Source organism: Diaphorina citri, unplaced genomic scaffold (assembly GCF_000475195.1).
Source record: "Diaphorina citri unplaced genomic scaffold, Diaci psyllid genome assembly version 1.1 scaffold1038, whole genome shotgun sequence".
In the NCBI taxonomy this organism is placed as follows: domain Eukaryota; kingdom Metazoa; phylum Arthropoda; class Insecta; order Hemiptera; family Psyllidae; genus Diaphorina; species Diaphorina citri.
Window position 1 is genome coordinate 8,723 of NW_007378468.1, and position 22,939 is coordinate 31,661.

A 22,939-nucleotide genomic window follows, 5' to 3' on the forward strand; every position below is an offset into this window, starting at 1 on the left:
ACATGAACCTTATTGTAAATTTATATACGTTTATAAGGTTTTACACCAAACCTTAGACCTTCTCCCATCCAACAACGGTCACGTTATATTCATAATGGGATCATACTTCTTGACTTGTAATGGTCGAGACAAAGTGAAAATTGTGTAACGTAAGGTTCAATGTTTTCTACCATGAATCAAGGATCAAGTCTTCGGTGTTGTTACTTTTTTGACGATGTTTTTCCCAAAAGTGTTTACTCGTCACTGGTTATAATACGTTTCCCAATCCAAATTTGTATTTTTACTCGAAATAAAAAGGTAACAACACAGAAAACTTATAATGGGTTTCTGTCTTATATGGTTCTACGTAAGAAACTTAAACCAAATCAGACAAAGAGTTTTCCTTGAATTGTAATGTTTAAATCTACAGTTCAACCTGACGATTCGGGATACTGTGTCAAGAGAGGACCCGTAATTGATAAACCATTTCACCTTTTGAGCACTTTCATTATTTCTACACTCTCTTACAATATTATTATAGTTTTATTACCTATTTTTTTTTTCGTTATTTTTGTGTTGACAAGTATTAGTTTTTACCCCTTACTCTTAAAACTCTTTACTTTTCCTTTATGTCCCGCCCCCCCCGTAAAAGTTTAATATTAAACTATAGTAAAGGTTTGGTTGAACTAAAAAGAAAAGTTGTAGTCGTCCCTCGTGTTAGGGTCTGTCGTAGACTTTACTTTGTAGGTCAGGTTGTCGTTATGTTAGCCCTTTTACACTTTAACATATTCTCAAGTTTCTCAACTGCCCCAATGTTTAGTGTATGAGAACCATTTTATTTTTTCCAAAACGACCCAACAATACGTCCTTCCTCGTCTTCAGGGAAGAAACTATAACAGAACGTGGAAGAGAAAAGTTGCGACTTTAGACTTTCTTCTGTTGAAATGGAAACAACTTCGTGAAGTTGTTGGAACTGTAAAAAATTAATCACCTGTAATGCAAAGTGTCATGAAATGTAGCTTTGTGAAATGACCCTCTGATTGCATTCAATGTGATAAGTATTTTGATGTTATTGTTGTGCAGGGGTCATTCCAAAAAGCTATTGTAAAAAAAGGGGGGGTAGGAACTTTGAACTATTGGCCCATCAGGCTCAATAATAATAATTAAAGCCCCAAGTGGTTTAGTGAAATATAGAGCTCTTGCTTAGACAAAGGATTCATAGAGGCCTGATTCAGCCAAAAAAATTACGTGATGATTTCTTCCCCAGAATTGAATAATTTTTGCCTTAAAATATGTCAAACTATAAGAGTTCACTTGTGTGTGTATGTTTGTAACGAGCTCTCAAATGATATGTCTTGGAAACACAAACTTGTGTATTTATTATTTACAGATCAACAGAGAAACTTACTTACTGCCATAGATGTAGAAAGAGATTGAATAATTTTTGCCTTAAAACATGTCAAACTATAAGAGTTCACTTGTGTGTGTATGTTTGTAACGAGCTCTCAAATGATATATGTCTTGGAACCACAAACTTGTGTATTTATTATTTACAGATCAACAGAGAAACTTACTTACTGCCATAGATGTAGAAAGAATAGATTGCCATAGATTTCTTCTATATTTATGCTTACTGCAAAATTATGAAGTTGAACTGTACATTTCCCAAACTCAGCCCATGGAAACTTTAGTGTTTGGGAAATGTACAGTTCAAGTTCATAATTAAGGAGCATGGTCTCCACCCCAACAAGAAAGTTTGACCGCATTTTACATTACACCATTGAATGAACCTCTGACCCTTGTAGGTTTTTTGCCCATTGTCAATTATCTTGTCATGAGAGGAAAGAATTATGTAGGCAAAAAATAAATAAATACTTCAATAAATAAAAATAAAGAAAATAAAAAATAATTAATAAATTTGAATTTGTTTGTTTTATATGTTTTCAGATCACAATCAAGAGTTTCAATTGGTGTTAGTGCTTGAAAATAATAAATACCTACTGTAATAGAAATAATTAAAGTGATGGCAGTTATGTAAAATATATTTTTACCTTCCTCCTAAATAATTTAGGTATGAAAATAATTCTTCATAGATTACTAATAGATTAAAATTGTTGTTACCCATTTATTTATTATTATTAATTGTATTTTATTTATTTATTATTTTAAAATGAAAGTTTCTAATATGAATGAGAGATATTGTATTATGATCATTGTGTGTGATCCAATAATTTGCCTTACAAGATCAGTTTTTAATCCTAAATTGTCCATGGAAATTATAATTAAATGATATAAATAAAAATAGCTATCAGGCTTCAGGTAGCTACCTGATGAAAAATAAAATACCTAATAAATAATGACTTACGTATACTTAAAGCAGGTTCACAAATGGTTTTGAGGCTTCTTCAATTTTCATATTCCGGGTTTTCAATTAATTTCAAAGTTGGAATTCTGTTAATATTGATGAACTTGATCTATTAGTACCATAAAATTATTTTTTCAATAGTTCTGGAGAAAGTTAATTATGGAAGAAAAATTTGACTCAGGGGGCACGGCAATCGTATTTCTGTTGTTTTGAACTTCTTTCTTCTCCTCTTGTAAAAAAAAACTTCAGTTTTGAGTTTTGCGTTGCGGGGAAGGTGCCGGTCCTTTTTTTAAAAATTCTTACGCCATTTTTCTTTTATTAAACTGAATTCCGTGAAAAAAATCTGTGCTATCCTGTGTTCCTGGGATTTTTCAAGAATAAATGGTTTCATTATATTTTTTAAAAAAATTGCACGATATGATTCCTTAAATTTTCCTGCTCATATTAATGATTTCTCATTGTTGTGTTTTGAAACGTGAAGCATGGCTGCCAATGTGGATTAAAAAATAATAACATCGTACCTAGATTTCATAATTTCAATATTAATATCTATCAATTCAATATTAAATACGCTTTTAGGTCTTCAAAAACCCTCTAATTTTTTTCAAAAAATGCCATAATGCTTTATTCTAGATATTTTGTTTAAAATATGAGAATTAATGATTTTGATTTAAGATTTATTTTTCTTGGCGGGGATAGTAAAATACCGGCAGCCGGGTCCTTGGTCTCGGCAAGTTCACATATTTTTACATCTCTGTTATTATTCATTTTGTTTAGATATCTCAAGCTAATGTCTCATGTTAAACCATTTTAAGCTAATTTTCCATTATTAGTAAATATGTGAGTTTCATTTTATTACCTGTTCATTTTCACAGCTCATAATAATGTGAGTGTTTACATTGTGAGTGTATCTTTCGTTTATCAACGAAGAACTTCTTGTGTCACAGTGTTGTTTCTATATGAATGAATGGGACCAAGGACTGCCTCTATGAGGCACATCAATGTTGACATGGCCCCTGCTTTGACAGAGAGTTCCCAATCTCATGAATTTGTGTTACCTGCAAAGCATAAGCCACTGTTGACATTACACTTTGCCCCAAGTGTCCTGTCCAAGCCTATGGGTGATTTCACCACCAAGGATCCGACAGTTATCAAGGATACATTCAATGGTCTCACCTTTTCTGCATTCAAGTTTACTCATGTGGAGAAAAGCAAGGCTATTGAGGAAAATGTGGATAATTTTACAATGAATAGTAATGGTGGCAAGGACAACATAAACATGGGACACACTGATGAACACAAAGTTGATCATGATATGGACCAGTTGTTGAAAAATGTTCCAAACAGTGTCTTGATGGATGTTATCAAGGATGCAATACATCCAGAGAATAACATTGAAGAAGAACAACCTCTGCCTAACTCTCAAAACTCAGAAGAGAAATTTGAGCATGCATTATTTGAAAATGTGGATGTAGCTAAAATATGTGATGAAGGAGCCAATAGCATTGTTGTTGATAACACCAACAAAAATGTTGTGGAAGAAGATACTGCTATAAATAGCAGAATAGAGTTGATACAGAAGAAAAAAGAATTGGTGGAAAAAAGACTCAAGTCACTATTGCAAGGAGCTTGTAGGATACATACCAGACTGATAGGAACACATGCTAGTAGTGAGATAAACTTGGTACTAGAATGTATAAGCCAATCTTATTTGTATGGTACTGCAGACTCATCTGTGGGAATGCTTATGCAACAGTTGGAAAACAGTATCCAACAACAGCAGACAGTATTTACCCCAGCCAATGCTTACTTTGGATCTGCAGATGTAGATAAAACTGATCTCATTAAAACCACTCCTAGTCTGGTGAAGCTGAACCCAGAGTACCAGAGAACTCTTGAAGAAGTGCCTGGTCACCTTCAAACTCAACTAAAGGCTGTGCAAACTACTGTTGACTCAGATGCTACTGCAAGTAGCTCGGAGGCAGAGAGCTGTGATGAAAGGGAGAGCTTCAGTAATTCCCATCAGCTGGAGTTACCCATGTAAGTGAAATACCTAACTACTTATTAGTTGGGTAATTATCTTCTTTCTTATCAGAGATTAAAATCCCCATAATCTGACATCACTTTCTACAGTCCTGTGCCCAACCTATTTGAGACACAGTCCAAGGAACTAATTCTTGTGTAGGCTGTCAGCCTGTCATGCTGTCCAAACTTTTCCTTTAGTCACTCAGTGGTTAATAATATGTATTTATGTAAATTCTAGAACAATAAAAACAAAATACTTTGAGGGGGAAAAAAATGAACTAGGTGACCTTGATTATGATTGAGTGGGTCTTTTGCAACCTAGGCTAGTGTAATTAGTGAACTCTATAAATAGGCAAGGCAGAGGTATCAACCAGAGATCCAGGTACATGAAATGGTAGGTAACCATTTTTCAAGTGTAAAGTATTTTTAACCTCTTATGTTATTATGTACATTAAGTATAACTTCATAATATATCTGAAAAGGTTGGTGCAAAAATTCTATGTAGGTACCTAGGTATTTTTCCAACCATGTACCTAGGTACCTACTACTTTCAATCGGGATTTCCAGTCAGTATTTTATCGTCTTGTCTTGAAATCCTTGAAGAGTAAAATGTAAGTAATTGGCTGTCTCAAAATTACTTCCCCTGAAATCTTTTCCGATAAAAAAAAGCTCATTATGATAACTAGCTCCTAGTTATCATGAAGAAGTAGGGTAAAAGGTAAAATAATTAGGAGAGCTTTTAGGGGTGAAAACTTTTTCCATGTAACAAGTTCGTAGAAGACACACGTATCTATGTAATACGAGAAACAATGTTTGAGAAAAAGTACGTAGGTAAGTACGTTCTCTTTACGTACACAATGTTCTTATTATTGAACCATCTTACTCCAGTTTTAGTTGTGTGTGTGACTATTGCGGGACGACAAGTACGTTCTCTTTACGTACACAATGTTCTTATTATTGAACCATCTTACTCCAGTTTTACACCCATATTTATGAACAAAATGCTGGCTCTTAAGTTCGTGCTAAGCATAGTCTCAAGGCATTTGATTGGTCAATTTTGACTTGAGACTGATCTATTAGTTGTGTGTGACTATTGCGGGACGATAAGACCTCCGTTGTTAGCTCCCTCTGTTAAACCTCATGGAAAAACTTCCTTTTCCCCTTCTTTGAATGAAATCCGTGTAAAGAACTCTAATTCACTTGCCTTTCGCATCAACCTCCGAATTCTCATCCATCATTCTGTGTTATGTAATAGGCACGAGCATCAAGTCTCAAGTGTGATCATACCAAACATATTTTCACATTATTACCTAATACAATGTATCCTCTTACAGTTTGGAAGAAAAGTTGCGTAAGAGAGAGGACTTGTTTGAAAGTCGAACCCAAAAACCCTGTGTGATTTGAAGAACCTCAAATACTCAAATTAAGGCAATGCATGATTATGTATTAATCTAGGAAAGAAATGATATTTTAGAAAAAATCAATTGAAAATGTTAGCTCCCTCTGTTAAACCTCATGGAAAAACTTCCTTTTCTCCTTCTTTGAATTAAATCCGCGTAAAGAACTCTAAATCACTTGCCTTTCGCATCAACCTCCGAATTCTCATCCATCATTCTGTGTTATGTAATATGCACGAGCATCAAGTCTCAAGTCTGATCATCGGATCATGATACCAAACATATTTTCACATTATTACCTAATACAATGTATCCTCTTACAGTTTGGAAGAAAAGTTGCGTAAGAGAAGACTCGTTTGGAAGACGCTTCTGAGGTCGAAACCGAAAACCCCGTGTGTTTTCAAGAACCTCAAATTAAGCAAAGCATGATTAGGTATTAATCTAGGAAAGAAATGATACCTATTTTAGAAAAATTTAATTGAAAAATGTTCAAGAGTTTTGTTAAGACGGGAAAATATGTCCTAACGTCGATAAAAATATGCATCCTGAAAAATAAGTCCCACGTTGAATTTCCTTCAGAGAGGAAGAAACAAAAATATTTGATTTCCTGTTTCAATCCATCAATGGTCAGGGTCAGTGCTAAAAAAGGCTCTCCACTCATAACTAATCTTCTAGTCTGGTCTAGTTTCAATAGGTACTCGTAAAAAATCGAGAGTTCTGTAAAAAAAAGAAGACAAGTTCTGTGAAAAGAAAACAGGAGGAAGGGGGACTCGAAATGTATGTGAAGGAATGAGAAATGAGCACTGTTCACCCCAATACTCCCTTATCTTCCCTCTCTCAAGGCCAAGGTTAGGCTTTCACTACATTATCCCTCTTTTTGTTTCTTTCGGGAGCCTTTCACTACTAACCCCCACTCCCAGTTCTTCTCCTTTTGTTTTACTTGTCGCGTCTACTTTTAGTTCTTCCTTGGATATACCGTTATTATTATGACGCATGGAATCATTAGGGAAATGATGTAGGTGTCTGCAGTAGGTGTATAAAAGGTTCTATTTATAGTATCAGGTTTACAATCGATTTCTTTCGATTTGTTGACAACATTCAAGCAAACACTCCTGGATATAACGTTATCATTACTGTATTGCTCACTCGAGATCGTTGTGTATTTTCTTGTAAATCTGATGTTTACCATTCATTACCCAGATCACGTGTGGTGTGTTCTAGACGTTTCCCCCCCGCGTGTGTTAAATGTTACGTTATTTGATTTTGAGTTCTATTCCATACTGATCTTGTTGTTCCTCTATGATTTCAGACACAAGTTCGTCATCTCACACGGTGTTTTTTGCGTACGCCTGTGAGTCGTGGGGGAACAATGCGAAATGTAATGTGAGCGATAAGGCAGATACAGGGACGGTGCATTCTGTGCACTTGCTTTACATGTGCTCTCAATATTGCACCGGGGATGAATGGAGAGAGAGTGTGTGTCGAGATGATTCTCTTCGTTGTAATGATGTTGTTCTGGATATTTGAACCACGATTGCCAGCCTAGTTAGCTTGGCTGGTAACGTGTCTGCCTTGTAAGCGCTCGGCTTCCCGCCTGGGGCGGATTTTATCCTGAATGGATATTGGATAATGCTTGTTCTCGGAACGACCTGCTTTTGCCTATCCTGTCTTCCTTCTCTCTTTAATTTCGGGACGATAACACCTTAGCAGTTACAGTTCCCTCTATCAAACCTGAAAGAAATAATAGAAAGTAAAAAAAAAATCCATTTGGGATTTCCAGTCAGTATTTTATCGTCTTGTCTTGAAATCCTTGAAGAGAAAAATGTAAGTAATTGGCTGTCTCGAAATTACTTCCCCTGGAATCTTTTCCGATAAAAAAAGCTCATTATGATAACTAGCTCCTATTTATCATGAAGAAGTAGGGTAAAAGGTAAAACAATAAAAAATATAGGGCTAAGGGAAAGAGAAATGGGAGAGAGGGGGCGAAAGGAGGTGAAGGTGCAAGGGAGTAAAGGGAATAAAAAATATAGGGCGAAGGGAAAGAGAAATAGGGGAAAGGGGGCGAAAGGAGATGAAGGTGCAAGGGAGTAAAGGGGAAAAAAATATAGGGCTAAGGGAAAGAGAAATGGGAGAGAGGGGGCGAAAGGAGGTGAAGGTGCAAGGGAGTAAAGGGAATAAAAAATATAGGGCTAAGGGAAAGAAATAGGGGAAAGGGGGCGAAAGGAGATGAAGGTGCAAGGGAGTAAAGGGAAATAAGGGAAAAGCGAAGGGGCAGATAAATGGGCGAGAGGGGACGAAAGGAGGTGAAGGTGCAAGGGAGTAAAGGGAATAAAAAATATAGGGCGAAGGGAAAGAGAAATGGGCGAGAGGACAAGGAAGATGGGAGCTGCAGAAGGAGGTAGGGAGGGGTTGAAGCGGTCGATATTCGGGACGTTTCTCAGTAGAATATTGTAGGAACAATATTTAGCAGCAGGGGTAGTGCTGTTGGCACACACACACTGCACTGTTTCGTCATCTCACACGGTGTTTTTTGCGTACGCCTGTGAGTCGTGGGGGAACAATGCGAAATGTAATGTGAGCGATAAGGCAGATACAGGGACGGTGCATTCTGTGCACTTGCTGTACATATGCTCTCAATATTGCACCGGGGATGAATGGAGAGAGAGTTTGTGTCGAGATGATTCTCTTCGTTGTAATGGTGTTCTGGATATTTGAACCACGATTGCCAGCCTACTTAGCTTGGCTGGTAACGTGTCTGCCTTGTAAGCGCTCAGCTTCCTGCCTGGGGCGGATTTTATCCTGTATGGATATTGGATAATGATTGTTCTCGGAACGACCTGCTTTTGTCTATCCTGTCTTCCTTCTCTCTTTAATTTCGGGACGATAACACCTTAGCACAGCCATTCTTAACCTATGGTCCGTGGACCACTAGTGGTCCGCGAGAAGGTTTCAGGTGGTCCGCGAGAGGTGAGTAAGGAAAGATACAGGGACGGTGCATTCTGTGCACTTGCTATACATATGCTCTCAATATTGCACCGGGGATGAATGGAGAGAGAGTTTGTGTCGAGATGATTCTCTTCGTTGTAATGATGTTCTGGATATTTGAACCACGATTGCCAGCCTAGTTAGCTTTGGCTGGTAACGTGTCTGCCTTGTAAGCGCTCGGCTTCCCGCCTGGGGCGGATTTTATCCTGAATGGATATTAGATAATGCTTGTTCTCGGAACGACCTGCTTTTGTCTATCCCGTCTTCCTTCTCTCTTTAATTTCGGGACGATAACACCTTAGCAGTTACAGTTCCCTCTATCAAACCTGAAAGAAAAAAAAAATCCATTTGGGATTTCCAGTCAGTATTTTATCGTCTTGTCTTGAAATCCTTGAAGAGTAAAATGTAATTGGCTGTCTCGAAATTACTTCCCCTGAAATCTTTTCCGATAAAAAAAGCTCATTATGAAAACTAGCTCCTAGTTATCATGAAGAAGTAGGGTAAAAGGTAAAATAATTAGGAGAGCTTTTAGGGGTGAAAACTTTTTCCATGTAACAGTTTCGTCATCTCACACGGTGTTTTTTGCGTACGCCTGTGAGTCGTGGGGGAACAATGCGAAATGTAATGTGAGCGATAAGGCAGATGTTTAGGTAACATGTTTGTGACGATGTAACTCCTTGTAAGGAGGACTTGTATGTGATTGACTCACATCATACGGAATATGGATATGGGTTTTCTTTGAGTGAATGAATAATTTCGTTCGTCCATACTAAAAATTTCTTAGACCATTTAAAGATTTTCAATGCAAGCTATTCGTCTGCTGCAATCAGTCAAATGAGAATGTACGCTTGTACGCACAGCAGTCAATTCACTAATGCAAAACAAACTGAGGAGTAGGAGGAAGGAGGGGGGCGTAGAATGATGCAACAGATAATGGTTCACGATAAGCGATACGCTCTGGTAAATTAGAAAGATCATCACGAGAATACCCCCGTGGGTTTGCGCTGCGCTGTGGCTCTTTTGGTCTGTTTGACAATACTAGAGTGGTTCAATGAACTGTAGAACTCAGCAAAAGGGTCCTATGGGGCCCCGTTGGTGGTATCGATCCGGAAATCGAATAGCCGATGTATGCGGTATCGATCCCAAAATCGAATAAGCTGATGTCCTTTAAGTTTTTCTTTTCAGTTAATCCAGAAAAGTTCAAGAAATACTGACCTGTGTAGATCAAATGGGTGACGCCAAAGAAAACCCTTGCGAGCTTGACACTGTGTTAACTCTCAGCGGTAAAATCGGACATAAATATTTAACATTTTGGTCAAATAACATCAAAATCGGACACACTGTTTGAAAGTTGTGATGAATCAAACAGACAAAAAAAACGTCTAGTTAGAACTCAAATCGGTCGGCTTTGACGTTTCCAATCATGTACAAAACTCAGATCCCAACTTTTTTTACATCAGTAAGTATAAGTAACCTTTACTCCTAGAAGTACAGGCTAAGGCTTGACCGGGACCGTTGACATTTATCCAATCAGATACAAGATACAGATGATGCTTTCTTTCTTTATAAAGTCTTTTCAATGAAAAAAAAAAAAAAATAATAATGAAAAAAATAAAGTCAATTTATAATTTTTTAGGTACTTAATTTAGGGTGCTCCAAAAAGGTCAACATTTAAAAAGAAAATTTGAACTGGCACAGTATGACTGTTTTTGTCAACTCGCAGTCAAGTTTTGAGCGACTTTGATAAACTTGAGAGTCTCCTACTGAACTTGACTAACGTGATTTCATCAAGATCAGTTAGGAATACGTCGTATCCGTTATATTTAGACTGGGTTCGGCAGTTCTTTTCGCAGGGATCTCACACGCTACCTACTCCTTTTGTTTTACTTGTCGCGTCTACTTTTAGTCCTTCATTGGATATATGTACCGTTATTATTGAAAAGCATGGAATTATTAGGGAAATGATGTAGGTGTCTGCAGTAGGTGTATAAAAGGTTTCTATTTATAGTATCAGGTTTACAATCGATTTCTTTCGATTTGTTGACAACATTCAAGCAAACACTCGTGGATGTAACGTTATCATTACCTACTGTATTGCTCACTCGAGACCAGTTCTTTTCGCAGGGATCCCACCCGCTACCTACTCCTTTTGTTTTACTTGTCACGTCTACTTTTAGTTCTTCCTTGGATATACCGTTATTATTGTGACGCATGGAATCATCAGGGAAATGATGTAGGTGTCTGCAGTAGGTGTATAAAAGGTTCTATTTATAGCATCAGGTTTATAATCGATTTCTTTCGATTTGTTGACAACATTCAAGCAAACACTCGTGGATGTAACGTTATCATTACCTACTGTATTGCTCACTCGAGATTGTTGTGTATTTTCTTGTAAATCTGATGTTTACCATTCATTACCCAGATCACGTCTGGTGTGTTCTAGACGTTTTCCCCCCGCGTGTGTTAAATGTTACGTTATTTGATTTTGAGTTCTATTCCATACTGATCTTGTTGTTCCTCTATAATTTCAGACACAAGCGGGCGGCATGGAGGTGGAACAAGGATAGAACGAGGCTGGGGGGGAAGTGGTCATGGCTTCTCACTCAGATCGGAGATGTTGAGTCTCGACTGCGTGACTACCAACACGCGGCGAGGAAACTGCGCGCGTCGCGACTTAGTGCCGCCACGCCGACGACCAGTGTGAACGGGTTCCATGGCGTACTACCGAGTACCGTGCCGTCGGAAAGTGACGACGTGTGTGTCTCGTGTGCGCGAACGCGGGGTTTCGATCCGAGTGCGCATCGGAAACGGAAAGTGTACAAGATTCGCGACCTTACCCGAACTCACACGAAGCTGAATGTACCTGCCCCTGTGCGCTGTGGCTGTACCCCACCTCGCCCTCCCTGCGCTCTGTGTGCGGGTCGACCAGACCCTACCAAGCCAAGGAGTGGCCTCTGTCTGGAAGGAAAGCGGTCCAGGATTGCCCTGGTCGATACTGCCTACCATCCGAACTCGTCCTTCGATACAGGTAAGACCTTGGTGCTTTCTATTTTCTGCTCATATCTACCATGAGCAGAGCTTCTTGGGGGGATTAACCTTCCTTCCATATCTGGTGTACACATTCTCGTAATTGGGCATAATTTCATTTTCACTATCACTGTGAATTAACAGTGATTTTGCCTAAGCACTAAGCATGGCGATGAAAATTCTGAGACTCCTATGTTTGCTCTGAAGGTTGCTATATCTGAACTCGTCCTTTGATACAGGTAAGACCTTGGTGCTTTCTATTTTCTGCTCATATCTACCATGAGCAGAGCTTCTTGGGGGGGTTAACCTTCCTTCCATATCTGGTGTACACATTCTCATTATTTGGCATAATTTCATTTTCACTATGAATTAACAGTGATTTTGCCTAAGCACTAAGCATGGCGATGAAAATTCTGAGACTCCTATGTTTGCTCTGAAGGTTGCTATATCGACTCACAGTCACAGAGTAGTAAACCTCCATCTCTGGTCCGCTTCGGGCAATCAAATTGTGCTTTGATTATGCTTATTATACTACCCATTTTAAAAGCTATGGTTTAGCCAGGAACGAATAAAACCTAGGTAGCGCCACTATGCAAGCACGCTAGCGGAGGAGCAGAAAGAAATGCGCAGAAACGTATGCGCACAAACACATAACAATGAAACGCTATTTGTGTTCTCGTGTGTGCAAGTAGTAGGTTAGTTTGAGGGCGATATGTTTCAGTATTTAGTCATGTGGGCAACGGTTGAGAGGGGCGTAACGAGATAGAGAGCTCAGAAATTCACAAAAACGAGTTGCGTTTGGTGCACACGTTCCAAACGGTTAAGCGAGCGAAGATCAGAGATGTGTTGAGTCCGTAGCTACGCCTACGGGAGAGCCAAATCAGAGACAGAGACAGAGAGAGAGCGAGCTAATAAGAGAGAGAGTGAGGATGAACGAAATAAAGTAACAGGACACCAGCTAGCTTAAAAAAAGTTTCAACGGCTTGTAGGAAAGGAAAAAAAAAAAAAAAAAAAAAAAAAAAAAAAAAACCTAGGCAACCTTTCTTTCACATCAGAAGATTGATTTTTTAGTCCGAAAAAATAAGTCCAACGGATAAGAATTAAGAACTTTCAAACCTTTGAATAAAATAATAATAATAAAAAAATCTGTCCTTCAGATTCCCGCTTATAGACATTTAGTACAGGGGGCTATGAAGATGCGTATTTGCCTATCCATTATTTGTACATATCCGTGATATCAGATACAGAAATCTGTAACTACTTTATGAAGTATATTTAGATTCTAAATGAACTTAAATTCGAATCTTGTGTGCCCAAGCTCTCTCTAAAGTTGCCGCGTGTATGGTAAGCATACCCGGGATTCTACTCTCCTTCAGCCCTACACCTGTAAGCAGGTTTACTTTGTGTGAAGTAACGCTGCCGGTATGCAAATCAGCATACGTTTGGTATACGTTGTCGTTGATTTGTTGATCGATAGTCATTATCGTTGTCACATAGGTGAGTAGTGTAAAGTGGTGCAGTTATGTGCGTGTGTAGGTATTTGCTGTCGTCTAGTCTTGGATTGACCAAGGGGTTTGGAGAACCCTTGTACTGTTGAGTTAATATTAGTCTAGGATAGGTTCGTCCCAAATTCGAACACAAAAAGAGGACAGGATAGAGGAAAGTCGTTCCGAGAACGAACCTTATATGTCTAGGATAAAGTCTGCCGAAAAAAGTTGTATTCTCATTTGTCCCCTTTGAATGCTTAATTTGTAAGACAACACTTACATTGAAATGGGGGGTCTTTTCTGACGAAATTGCTGTGTTCGGAGTCCAGTATGTAGAACTATTGTACCCAAAAGACAACAGATAAGCCTATTGCATAATCAATGTACCTAAATAAATTTTATTCCTGTCTAAACCTAAAGACTCCGAAGAAGCAGGGGCTCTCAACCTTTTCTGACGACGCCCCCCTTTCAAACAATGAAAAATCCCCTCAGGTTGAGGATCCCTGTTCTATAGCCTCGCAACAGAGTGAGCACAGTAGTAGGCTAGTAGGTGCCCGCATCATTATGTCAACCATCATTACTCTCACTAGAGGGGATAAGTGGGAAGGAGGAGGGGGGAGAGGATACGTAAATATTATCACCCCAATGCAGGAATGCAGGAACAATTGGAGGCAGTAATGTAGGTAGGCTTGATACAGGAATTTTAAAATATGTATTTGTACATTATGTATATACAATTATACATAATTATTCACCCACTTAATATTGTTCTTTAGGTGTAACATGTCAGCCTAAGGAGCTTATTCGAAGTCAGAAAAAAGGGCCCTACAGGGCGGGCTTCAATTTGCAGTATCGATCTCAAAATGAGTAAATTTATGTCCTTTAGGTAACATGTTTGTGACGATGTAACTCCTTGTAAGTAGGACTTGTATGAGATTGACTCACATCATACGGAATATGGATATGTGTTTTCTTTGAGTGAATGAATAATTTCGTTCTTCCATACTAGAAATTCCTTAGACCATTTAAAGATTTTCACTGCAAGCTATTCGTCTGCTGCAATCAGTCAAATGAGAATGTACGCTTGTACGCACAGCAGTCAATTCACTAATGCAAAACAGACTGAGGAGTAGGAGGAAGGAGGGGGGCGTAGAATGATGCAACAGATAATGGTTCACAATAAGCGATACGCTCTGGTAAATTAGAAAGATCATCACGAGAATACCCCCATGGGTTTGCGCTGTGGCTCTTTTGGTCTGTCTAAACTGTGAGTAGTTCAATGAACTGTAGAACTCAGAAAAAGGGTCCTGTGGGGCCCCGTTGGTGGTATCGATCCGGAAATCGAATAGCCGATGTATGCGGTATCGATCCGGAAATCGAATAAGCTGATGTCCTTTAATGCCCGATCATACCAGAGTTTTCAGTTAATCCAGAGTTCAAGAAATTTAATACTGACCTGTGTAAATCAAATGGGTGACGTCAAAGAAAACCCTGGACACTGTTGCTAAGATCGGCCATAAGTGTTTAAATTTTGGTCAAATGACATCAAAATAAAATTGGACACACTGTTTAAGTGTTCTAATGAATCAAACAGACAAAAAATCGTCTAGTTAGAACTCAAATCGGTCGGCTTTGACGTTTCCAATTACCTATGTACAAAACTCAGTTCCCAACTTTTTTTACATCAGTAAGTATAAGTAACCTTTACTCCTAGAAGTACAGGCTAAGGCTTGACCGGGACCGTTGACATTTATCGAGGTGCAAGGGAGTAAAAAATATAGGGCTAAGGGAAAGAGAAATGGGCGAGAGGGGGCGAAAGGAGGTGAAGGTACAAGGGAGTAAAGGGAATAAAAAATATAAGGCGAAGGGAAAGAGAAATGGGCGAGAGGGAGCGAAAGGAGGTGAAGGTGCAAGGGAGTAAAGGAAATAAAAAAATATAGGGCGAAGGGAAAGAGAAATAGGGGAGAGGTCAAAAAATATAGGGCTAAGGGAAAGAGAAATGGGCGAGAGGGAGCGAAAGGAGGTGAAGGTGCAAGGGAGTAAAGGGAATAAAAAATATAGGGCGAAGGGAAAGAGAAATAGGGGAGAGGTGAGGAGAGGGGGCGAAAGGAGGTGAAGGTGCAAGGGAGTAAAGGGAAATAAGGGAAAAGCGAAGGGACAGATAAATGGGCGAGAGGGGGCGAAAGGAGGTGAAGGTGCAAGGGAGTAAAGGGAATAAAAAATATAGGGCGAAGGGAAAGAGAAATGGGCGAGAGGACAAGGAAGATGAAGAACCCTTGTACCTACTGTTGAGTTAATATTGGTCTAGGATAGGTTCGTCCCATATTCGAACACAAAAAGAGGACAGGATAGAGGAAAGTCGTTCCGAGAACGAACCTTATATGTCTAGGATAAAGTCTGCCGAAAAACTCATTTGTCCCCTTTGAATGCTTAATTTGTAAGACAACTTACCAACAGATTACCTTACATAGATTACCTTACATTGGTCTTTTCTGACGAAATCGCTGTGTGCGGAGTCCAGTATGTAGGACTATTGTACCCCAAAGACAACAGATAGATAAGCCTATTGCATAACCAATGTACCTAAATAAATATTATTCCTGTCTAAACCTAAAGACTCTGAAGAAGCAGGGGCTCTCATCCTTTTCTGACGACGCCCCCCTTTCAAACAATGAAAAATCCCCTCAGGTTGAGGATCTCTGTTCTATAGCCTCGCAACAGAGTGAGCATAATAGTAGTAGTAGGCTAGTAGGTGCCCGCATCATTATGTCAACCATCATTACCCTCACTAGAGGGGATAAGTGGGAAGGAGGAGGGGGGAGAGGATACGTAAATATTATCATCCCAATGCAGGAACAATTGGAGGCAGTAATGTAGGTAGGCTTGATACAGGAATTTTAAAATATGTACTTAAATAATTGTACTTATGTACTTGCATAATTTTGTATCTACCCAATAATATTATTTAGGTGTTTAACATGTTAGCTTATAGGAGCTTATTCGAAGTCAGAAAAAAGGGCCCTATTGGTCCTCATTTTTCCTGCTCTATGACTTTGAAACATCACCCAAGTAAGCGCAACTGATCTATTGGAGGCAGTAATGTAGGTAGGCTTGATGCAGGAATTTTAAAATATGTACTTAAATAATTGTACTTATGTACTTACATAATTTTGTATCTACCCAATAATATTATTTAGGTGTTTAACATGTTAGCTTATAGGAGCTTATTCGAAGTCAGAAAAAAGGGCCCTACAGGGCTTCAATTTGCAGTATCGATCTCAAAATGAGTAAATTTATGTCCTTTAGGTAACATGTTTGTGACGATGTAACTCCTTGTAAGTAGGACTTGTATGAGATTGACTCACATCATACGGAATATGGGTTTTCTTTGAGTGAATGAATAATTTCGTTCGTCCATACTAGAAATTCCTTAGACCATTTAGAGATTTTCAATGCAAGCTATTCGTCTGCTGCAATCAGTCAAAAATGAGAATGTACGCTTGTACGCACAACAGTCAATTCACTAATGCAAAACAGACTGAGGAGTAGGAGGAAGAAGGGGAGCGTAGAATGATGCAACAGATAATGGTTCACGATAAGCGATACGCTCTGGTAAATTAGAAAGATCATCACGAGAATACCCCCATGGGTTTTGCGCTGTGGCTCTTTTGGTCTGTTTATACTACGAGTGGTTCAATGAACTGTAGAACTCAGAAAAAGGGTCATAATATATGGGGCCCCGTTGGTGGTATCGATCCGGAAATCGAATAGCCGATGTATGCGGTATCGATCCCAAAATCGAATAAGCTGATGTCCTTTATGTAAATGTAAATGCAATTTCTTTGTGTTATTATGTCACAACTTTGGTGCTCACTGCAGCATTGTAGGATTTTTCCCAATAAGTATCTCAATAATCCTAACAACCAATGTTTACCTACCATGCTGGCACCGGTCGCTATGCGCATTTACATGTCATAGCTACTCATTTTCCTCACGAGGCTGAGTGGGCCCCGCAACAGCCAGTCACGGGATCAATCATTTGCATGATACAAATTTCTTGACCCCGCCGGGAATCGAACCCGGATCTCCCGCGTGCAAGGCGAGTGCAGTGACCACTACACCATGGGAGCTGACTAAAGAAGTATTATTATTATGATTATTATTATTATTATTATTATTATTATTATTATTATTATTATTATTATTATTATTATTATTATTATTATTATTATTATTATTATTATTATTATTATTATTATTATTATTATTATTATTATTATTATTATTATTATTATTATTATTATTATTATTATTATTATTATTATTATTATTATTATTATTATTATTATTATTATTATTATTATTATTATTATTATTATTATTATTATTATTATTATTATTATTATTATTATTATTTATTTATTTATATTATTATTATAAAGTCAGCTGAAAGCCGAAACCTTGTTGTATGTTGACCTACATAGAAACACAATGACTACTGTACTGAGAAAAAATACTAGTGTGTCGGAAGCCCAATCGAGTGACCGGGCTCCAGAACTTTATATGGATATCAGGAATCTCGACACTATAATATAGCATTCCAACACCCTAACTTGTGGCACCTTGTCACTTAATTTTTTCCTCAGTGTGTCACGTACACAATTTTTATACTCCTCTGTGTAGTGAAATACATAAATCTGAGCTAAGAACAGTTTTCGCGTCATATCTTTCTATGCGAAAACTACGAGTTAAATACCGCACTACTCTCTCCTCTGCCTACTATCCTACATCCTCTGTCCCATGAAATTATCTGGTTTCACTTAGAGACAAAAGAAAGGCAGAAAAGCTGTTAACAAAGGTACTTAATTTCCTAACAGAGTTAATTCAGACTAGACCGGAAGACTTTTGTCGTCACGCCAAAATTGTTCTCATTTGAAGGTAAAACGTTTGGAATTTTTTCCGTGCTCGGTCGAAACTGTGTAATGAGAGCTCTCCTCTCACATAAATGTACATAAAATGTCAGACAGGAGGGGGGCACGTACACAATTTTTATACTCCTCTGTGTAGTGAAATACATAAATCTGAGCGATAAAAAGCTCTGATAAAATCATCTGGCTTCATTTAGAGATTCACGCCAAAATTGTTCTCATTTGAAGGTAAAACGTTCAGAATATTTTCCGTGCTCGGTCGAAACTGTGTAATGAGAGCTCTCCTCTCACATAAATGTACATAAAATGTCAGACAGGAGGGGGGGGATTGGCCGCAAAAAGTCATTTCGTCTATACTTAATCCTAGAGTCTGTACTTAACGAGTATGTAGTCCAGTGTGAATCTGTGTGAATAAGTTGTAAATGTGTCCAAAGTTGTAAATGTGTCCAAAGTTGTAAATTGCGAATTTCCGGCTCGACACAGACCTTTCTTAACTACCGCTACGAACGCACCCCTACCCCCCGTCACTCTTTGTGCCAAGAATAGCAAATTGTACACAAGGAGTCAACAAACCTGGTTACAATGGAACAACAATAGTTTGCAGTTCCATTCGGGTGAAAGTTCACGATAGTTCCTACACACTGACAACATTATACAAGAGACCTGGCTGCGTTTACAGAAAACACTCTCACTACTAATCATTAACTCAGCTAGTTTTCAAGTGGGGGACTGATGATTTCATAGGATTTTTGGATAGGGCACTGAAGCTTGGACCCAACAGGTATGCTCGTTCTATCTCTGTGAGATTGGTTGAGATTCCGATTTCCGCCTGTGTGCCTATAGGATTCTGTGACTCGGAACAGGGTGGAAATTGTCCGAACTATTTTTTCCGGTATCCTGATTCTTGAAGTATCGAGAAAGATGATGTACAGGGTGCTTAAAAAGTTGAAGAAAAAATACAAACAAACAAACTACACTACTTAAGTAAGTACCTACCGACAAGTTGTCAATGAGACATCGTGACGATTGACCTTAGTGTAAAAGTACAGTTTAGCAAATTGTACACAAGGAGTCAACAAACCTGGTTACAATCGAACAACAATAGTTTGCAGTTCCATTCGGGTGAAAGTTCACGATAGTTCCTACACACTGACAACATTATACAAGAGACCTGGCTGCGTTGCTATTATTTTAAAACCCAGGCATCAATCTGACCTAGAATGAAGTCAGTGCCTTCTCTATCTCGTTCAACACTGGAAAACCTTACTTGGGACGGCTGACACCCAGGCATCAATCTGACCTAGAATGAAGTCAGTGCCTTCTCTATCTCGTTCAACACTGGAAAACCTTACTTGGGACGGCTGACATGGATATAGGTTGTTGCCCGCCACCAAAGTCCTTAGCAGATCTCTCGGATTGGGAGATTGATTTCAAGGCATTTCGCTTTGACAATGAGATACAAGCGTTCAGGTTTTTACCTCATTAGTTTTTTTTTGTGTACTAGCACCTATTCCTTATTCCATTTTCATTTCTTCTTCGCACATTCATTTGTTTTCTATGTGGTTGGGTGGATGAGTTAGGAAAATTCTGCCACACCAATCTCAGTAGTGTAGTAGTGGTTAGCGCGGTTTACTTTAGATCTGGACTCTGGAGGTTGGTGGTTTGAGTCTCAAGTCAAGTCATAAAATTTAGCGTAGTGTGTCTCTCGGGTTGAGAGATTGATTTCAAGGCATTTCGCTTTGACAATGAGATACAAGCGTTCAGGTTTTTACCTCATTAGTTTATTTTTGTACTAGCACCTATTCCTTATTCCATTTTCATTTCTTCTTCGCACATTCATTTGTTTTTTATGTGGTTGGGTGGATGAGTTAGGAAAATTCTGCCACACCAATCTCAATAGTGTAGTGGTTAGCGCGGTTTTCTTTAGATCTGGACTCTGGAGGTTGGTGGTTTGAGTCTCAAGTCAAGTCATAAAATTTAGCGTAGTGTATGAAGCGGGGAACGACATTTGTGACAAGCATTTATGCTTTACACAATTAAAATTCTTCCTTTCCTACTTAAGGGGGGGAGGGAGGGGGGGAAGATGTAAACAAAATTCCATTTATCTCTAAAGAAGTGCCTCTGTTAAACTGGTAGCGCAATGGACTTGGGATTCTATTCCCAAGGGCCGGGTCCACAAGTTTAACTTTTGGATTAAGCAGTCTGAATGGTTGATTTTTTTTTTTTTTTTTTTTCTTGTCAGTGCAATAGTCTAAACTAAAATGGACGCGGCACATCAGGGATCAGGAAGAGACGACCGCCTTAACATAATAATAATGGTTGATTTTTAAAAATCTCAAACTTTAACCAATCAGAAAGAGTTAAACCTAAACCGAGTTTAAGTAAACTTACTTTGTGAACTCGGCCATAAGCTGACAATGTAATTTAAGCATTATTTATACTCAGCGTGGTTCATTTCCACTAAATGATGCGCCCTCAGCTTAACCCAAGTGACCTAGTCTGTATTATCCCCTCGTTAAATTTACTACACGTGCTTATGCCAAATTTCAAGATTCTAGGACCGTTTAGACGCCAAATTATCTCACACTGACATAGACAATATTGGACAGACAGAAATTCCTAGTGGGTAGAAACGTAGGTATTTTTCAATGATTGGTCCCGAATTGACCCGGCTAAATATAAGTAAAGGAAACTAATACCTAATAATTGCGTTAAGCATAAATTCTCCTCACAAATGCCGTTCCCTGCTTAATATACTACGCTAAATGATGATTTGACTTAAACTCGAACCACCAAACTCGAGATCCAGGGGCCACCTTGCTAACCACTATAATCTATAATACTCAAGAATAGACTGACTACATTGTCTACCACTTGAGCCGCTGTCTTAGTGTGGACATGTTTCAGGCGATGTCGATCAAGTGTATACGCTGATTTAGGCCCGTCTCACATTGTCCCCTGAAAAACCAAACCTATGGAAATGTCCTTCTAAAAGTAGCTCGACTACGGGCCTTCGAGGTTAATGTTTTCTGTTGAGATGACTTAGGTGAGTAGTGTAAAGTGGTGCAGTTATGTGCGTGTGTAGGTATTTGCTGTCGTCTAGTCTTGGATTGACCAAGGGGTTTGGAGAACCCTGGTACTGTTGAGTTAATATTGGTCTAGGATAGGTTCGTCCCAAATTCGACTACAAAGAGGACAGGATAGAGGAAAGTCGTTCCGAGAACGAACCTTATATGTCTAGGATAAAGTCTGTCGAGAAAAGTTGTATTCTCATTTGTCCCCTTTGAATGCTTAATTTGTAAGACAACAGATTACCTTACATTGAAATGGGGGTTTTTTCTGACGAAATTGCTGTGTGCGGAGTCCAGTATGTAGGACCATTGTACCCCAAAGACAACAGATAAGCCTATTGCATAACCAATGTACCTAAATAAATTTTATTCCTGTCTAAACCTAAAGACTCTGAAGAAGCAGGGGCTCTCAACCTTTTCTGACGACGCCCCCCTTTCAAACAATGAAAAATCCCCTCAGGTTGAGGATCCCTGTTCTATAGCCTCGCAACAGAGTGAGCACAGTAGTAGGCTAGTAGGTGCCCGCATCATTATGTCAACCATCATTACCCTCACAAGAGGGGATAAGTGGGAAGGAGAAGGGGGGGAGAGGATACGTAAATATTATCATCCCAATGCAGGAACAATGGAGCAGTTGCAAATGGGTAAAAATTATAAATAAATGGTCGATTCCTATGTAAAAAGTTGGGAAAAATCCAAATCTGAGGTAGCCTCTATCTGTAGAAAATATTTGCTTTACCCAGAATTTTGATGTATCTTTGCTGGTATAAGTCAACCCTGTACAAGTTTTGCAAAACAAAACAGCAAACTAATTTTATTATTTTAAAGATAACTTGTGTGGGTATATTTCAATTAGTTGAGATGAATTTCTCAAAAAAGAGAAAAGAAAACACATGTAAAAATAAATAAACAAAAATAAATCTGAACACGGAAGATGGAATTTCTCATCAATCAGTCAGTCTCACTTTTTTTCACGTTTTCAAGCGTGAATATAATATTATTTTGTATTTTGATAAAGAAGACACAAGACACAGCTGATAGTTTCTATGTACAATACTTTGGCGAATTTGGGGCTCAAAAACGCTGCCAAGGTGTGGAACACTACTACCTACTTTTTTTAGTTTTTAAAATGTACCTATCTCGGCACCACTTTTGCAATACAGTAGAACCTCGATTATTTCAACTATTTGAAATTCGGTATAAAACAATGAAAAAGAGGCAACATTTTTAGATACAAGAGAACAAAATGGTTAGTAAATACCCGATTTTGAACTAATTTTGGGGTTGAAATAATAGAGAGTTGAAATAATCGAGGTTCTACTGTAGGTATGTACTTCAAGGCACATTTCATGCTTATTTAAGAACGGAAAAGTTTGGTCAGAAAATTTTCGCCCTGGCCAGAATTCGAACCTAGCACCTCCGGGTTGAGAGTTGGCCACAGAGGTGGGCAAAGTATGGGAACGAAACGAATTTGACGATGTGTCGCACGACCGGATTTCTCTGCCCGGTGATTATTATTAGACGAGACCTAACTTGTTGTTTGTGTGACCTTCAAATCTATGACACATGGCGTAACACATTGACTTTGTGTTGAGGGGGGAAAAAGCGCGCTAAAAACTCTCGCGCATCACATGTTCGACTGGTCGAATTACCTATTGTGCGAATAAAATAAAAT

General features: G+C 38.6%; 1 protein-coding gene and 1 long non-coding RNA gene across 8 annotated transcripts in view; both read left to right on the top strand.

Annotated features, from left to right (window-relative positions):
- The window catches only part of LOC113469342, a 3,101-nt gene extending 820 nt beyond the window's left edge, over nucleotides 1-2,281 (top strand). Inside the window, exon 2 of the long non-coding RNA XR_003392795.1 lies at nucleotides 1,927-2,281. This is a non-coding gene — a long non-coding RNA (uncharacterized LOC113469342). The remainder of the gene's footprint in view (nucleotides 1-1,926) is intronic.
- The window catches only part of LOC103513856 (KAT8 regulatory NSL complex subunit 1), a 76,763-nt gene that overhangs the window by 3,027 nt on the left and 50,797 nt on the right, over nucleotides 1-22,939 (top strand). For 4 of the 7 annotated variants that reach the window (XM_026826956.1, XM_026826955.1, XM_026826951.1 and 1 more), the window contains exons 1-2: nucleotides 2,582-4,384; nucleotides 11,283-11,779. In XM_026826956.1, coding sequence (XP_026682757.1) covers nucleotides 3,312-4,384; nucleotides 11,283-11,779 — 1,570 coding nt within the window. In that variant the 5' untranslated portion in view covers nucleotides 2,582-3,311. Of the gene's footprint in view, nucleotides 1-2,581; nucleotides 4,385-11,282; nucleotides 11,780-22,939 lie in introns of those variants that run through there. The other 3 variants (XM_026826952.1, XM_026826954.1, XM_026826953.1) reach the window with 3 other exon arrangements.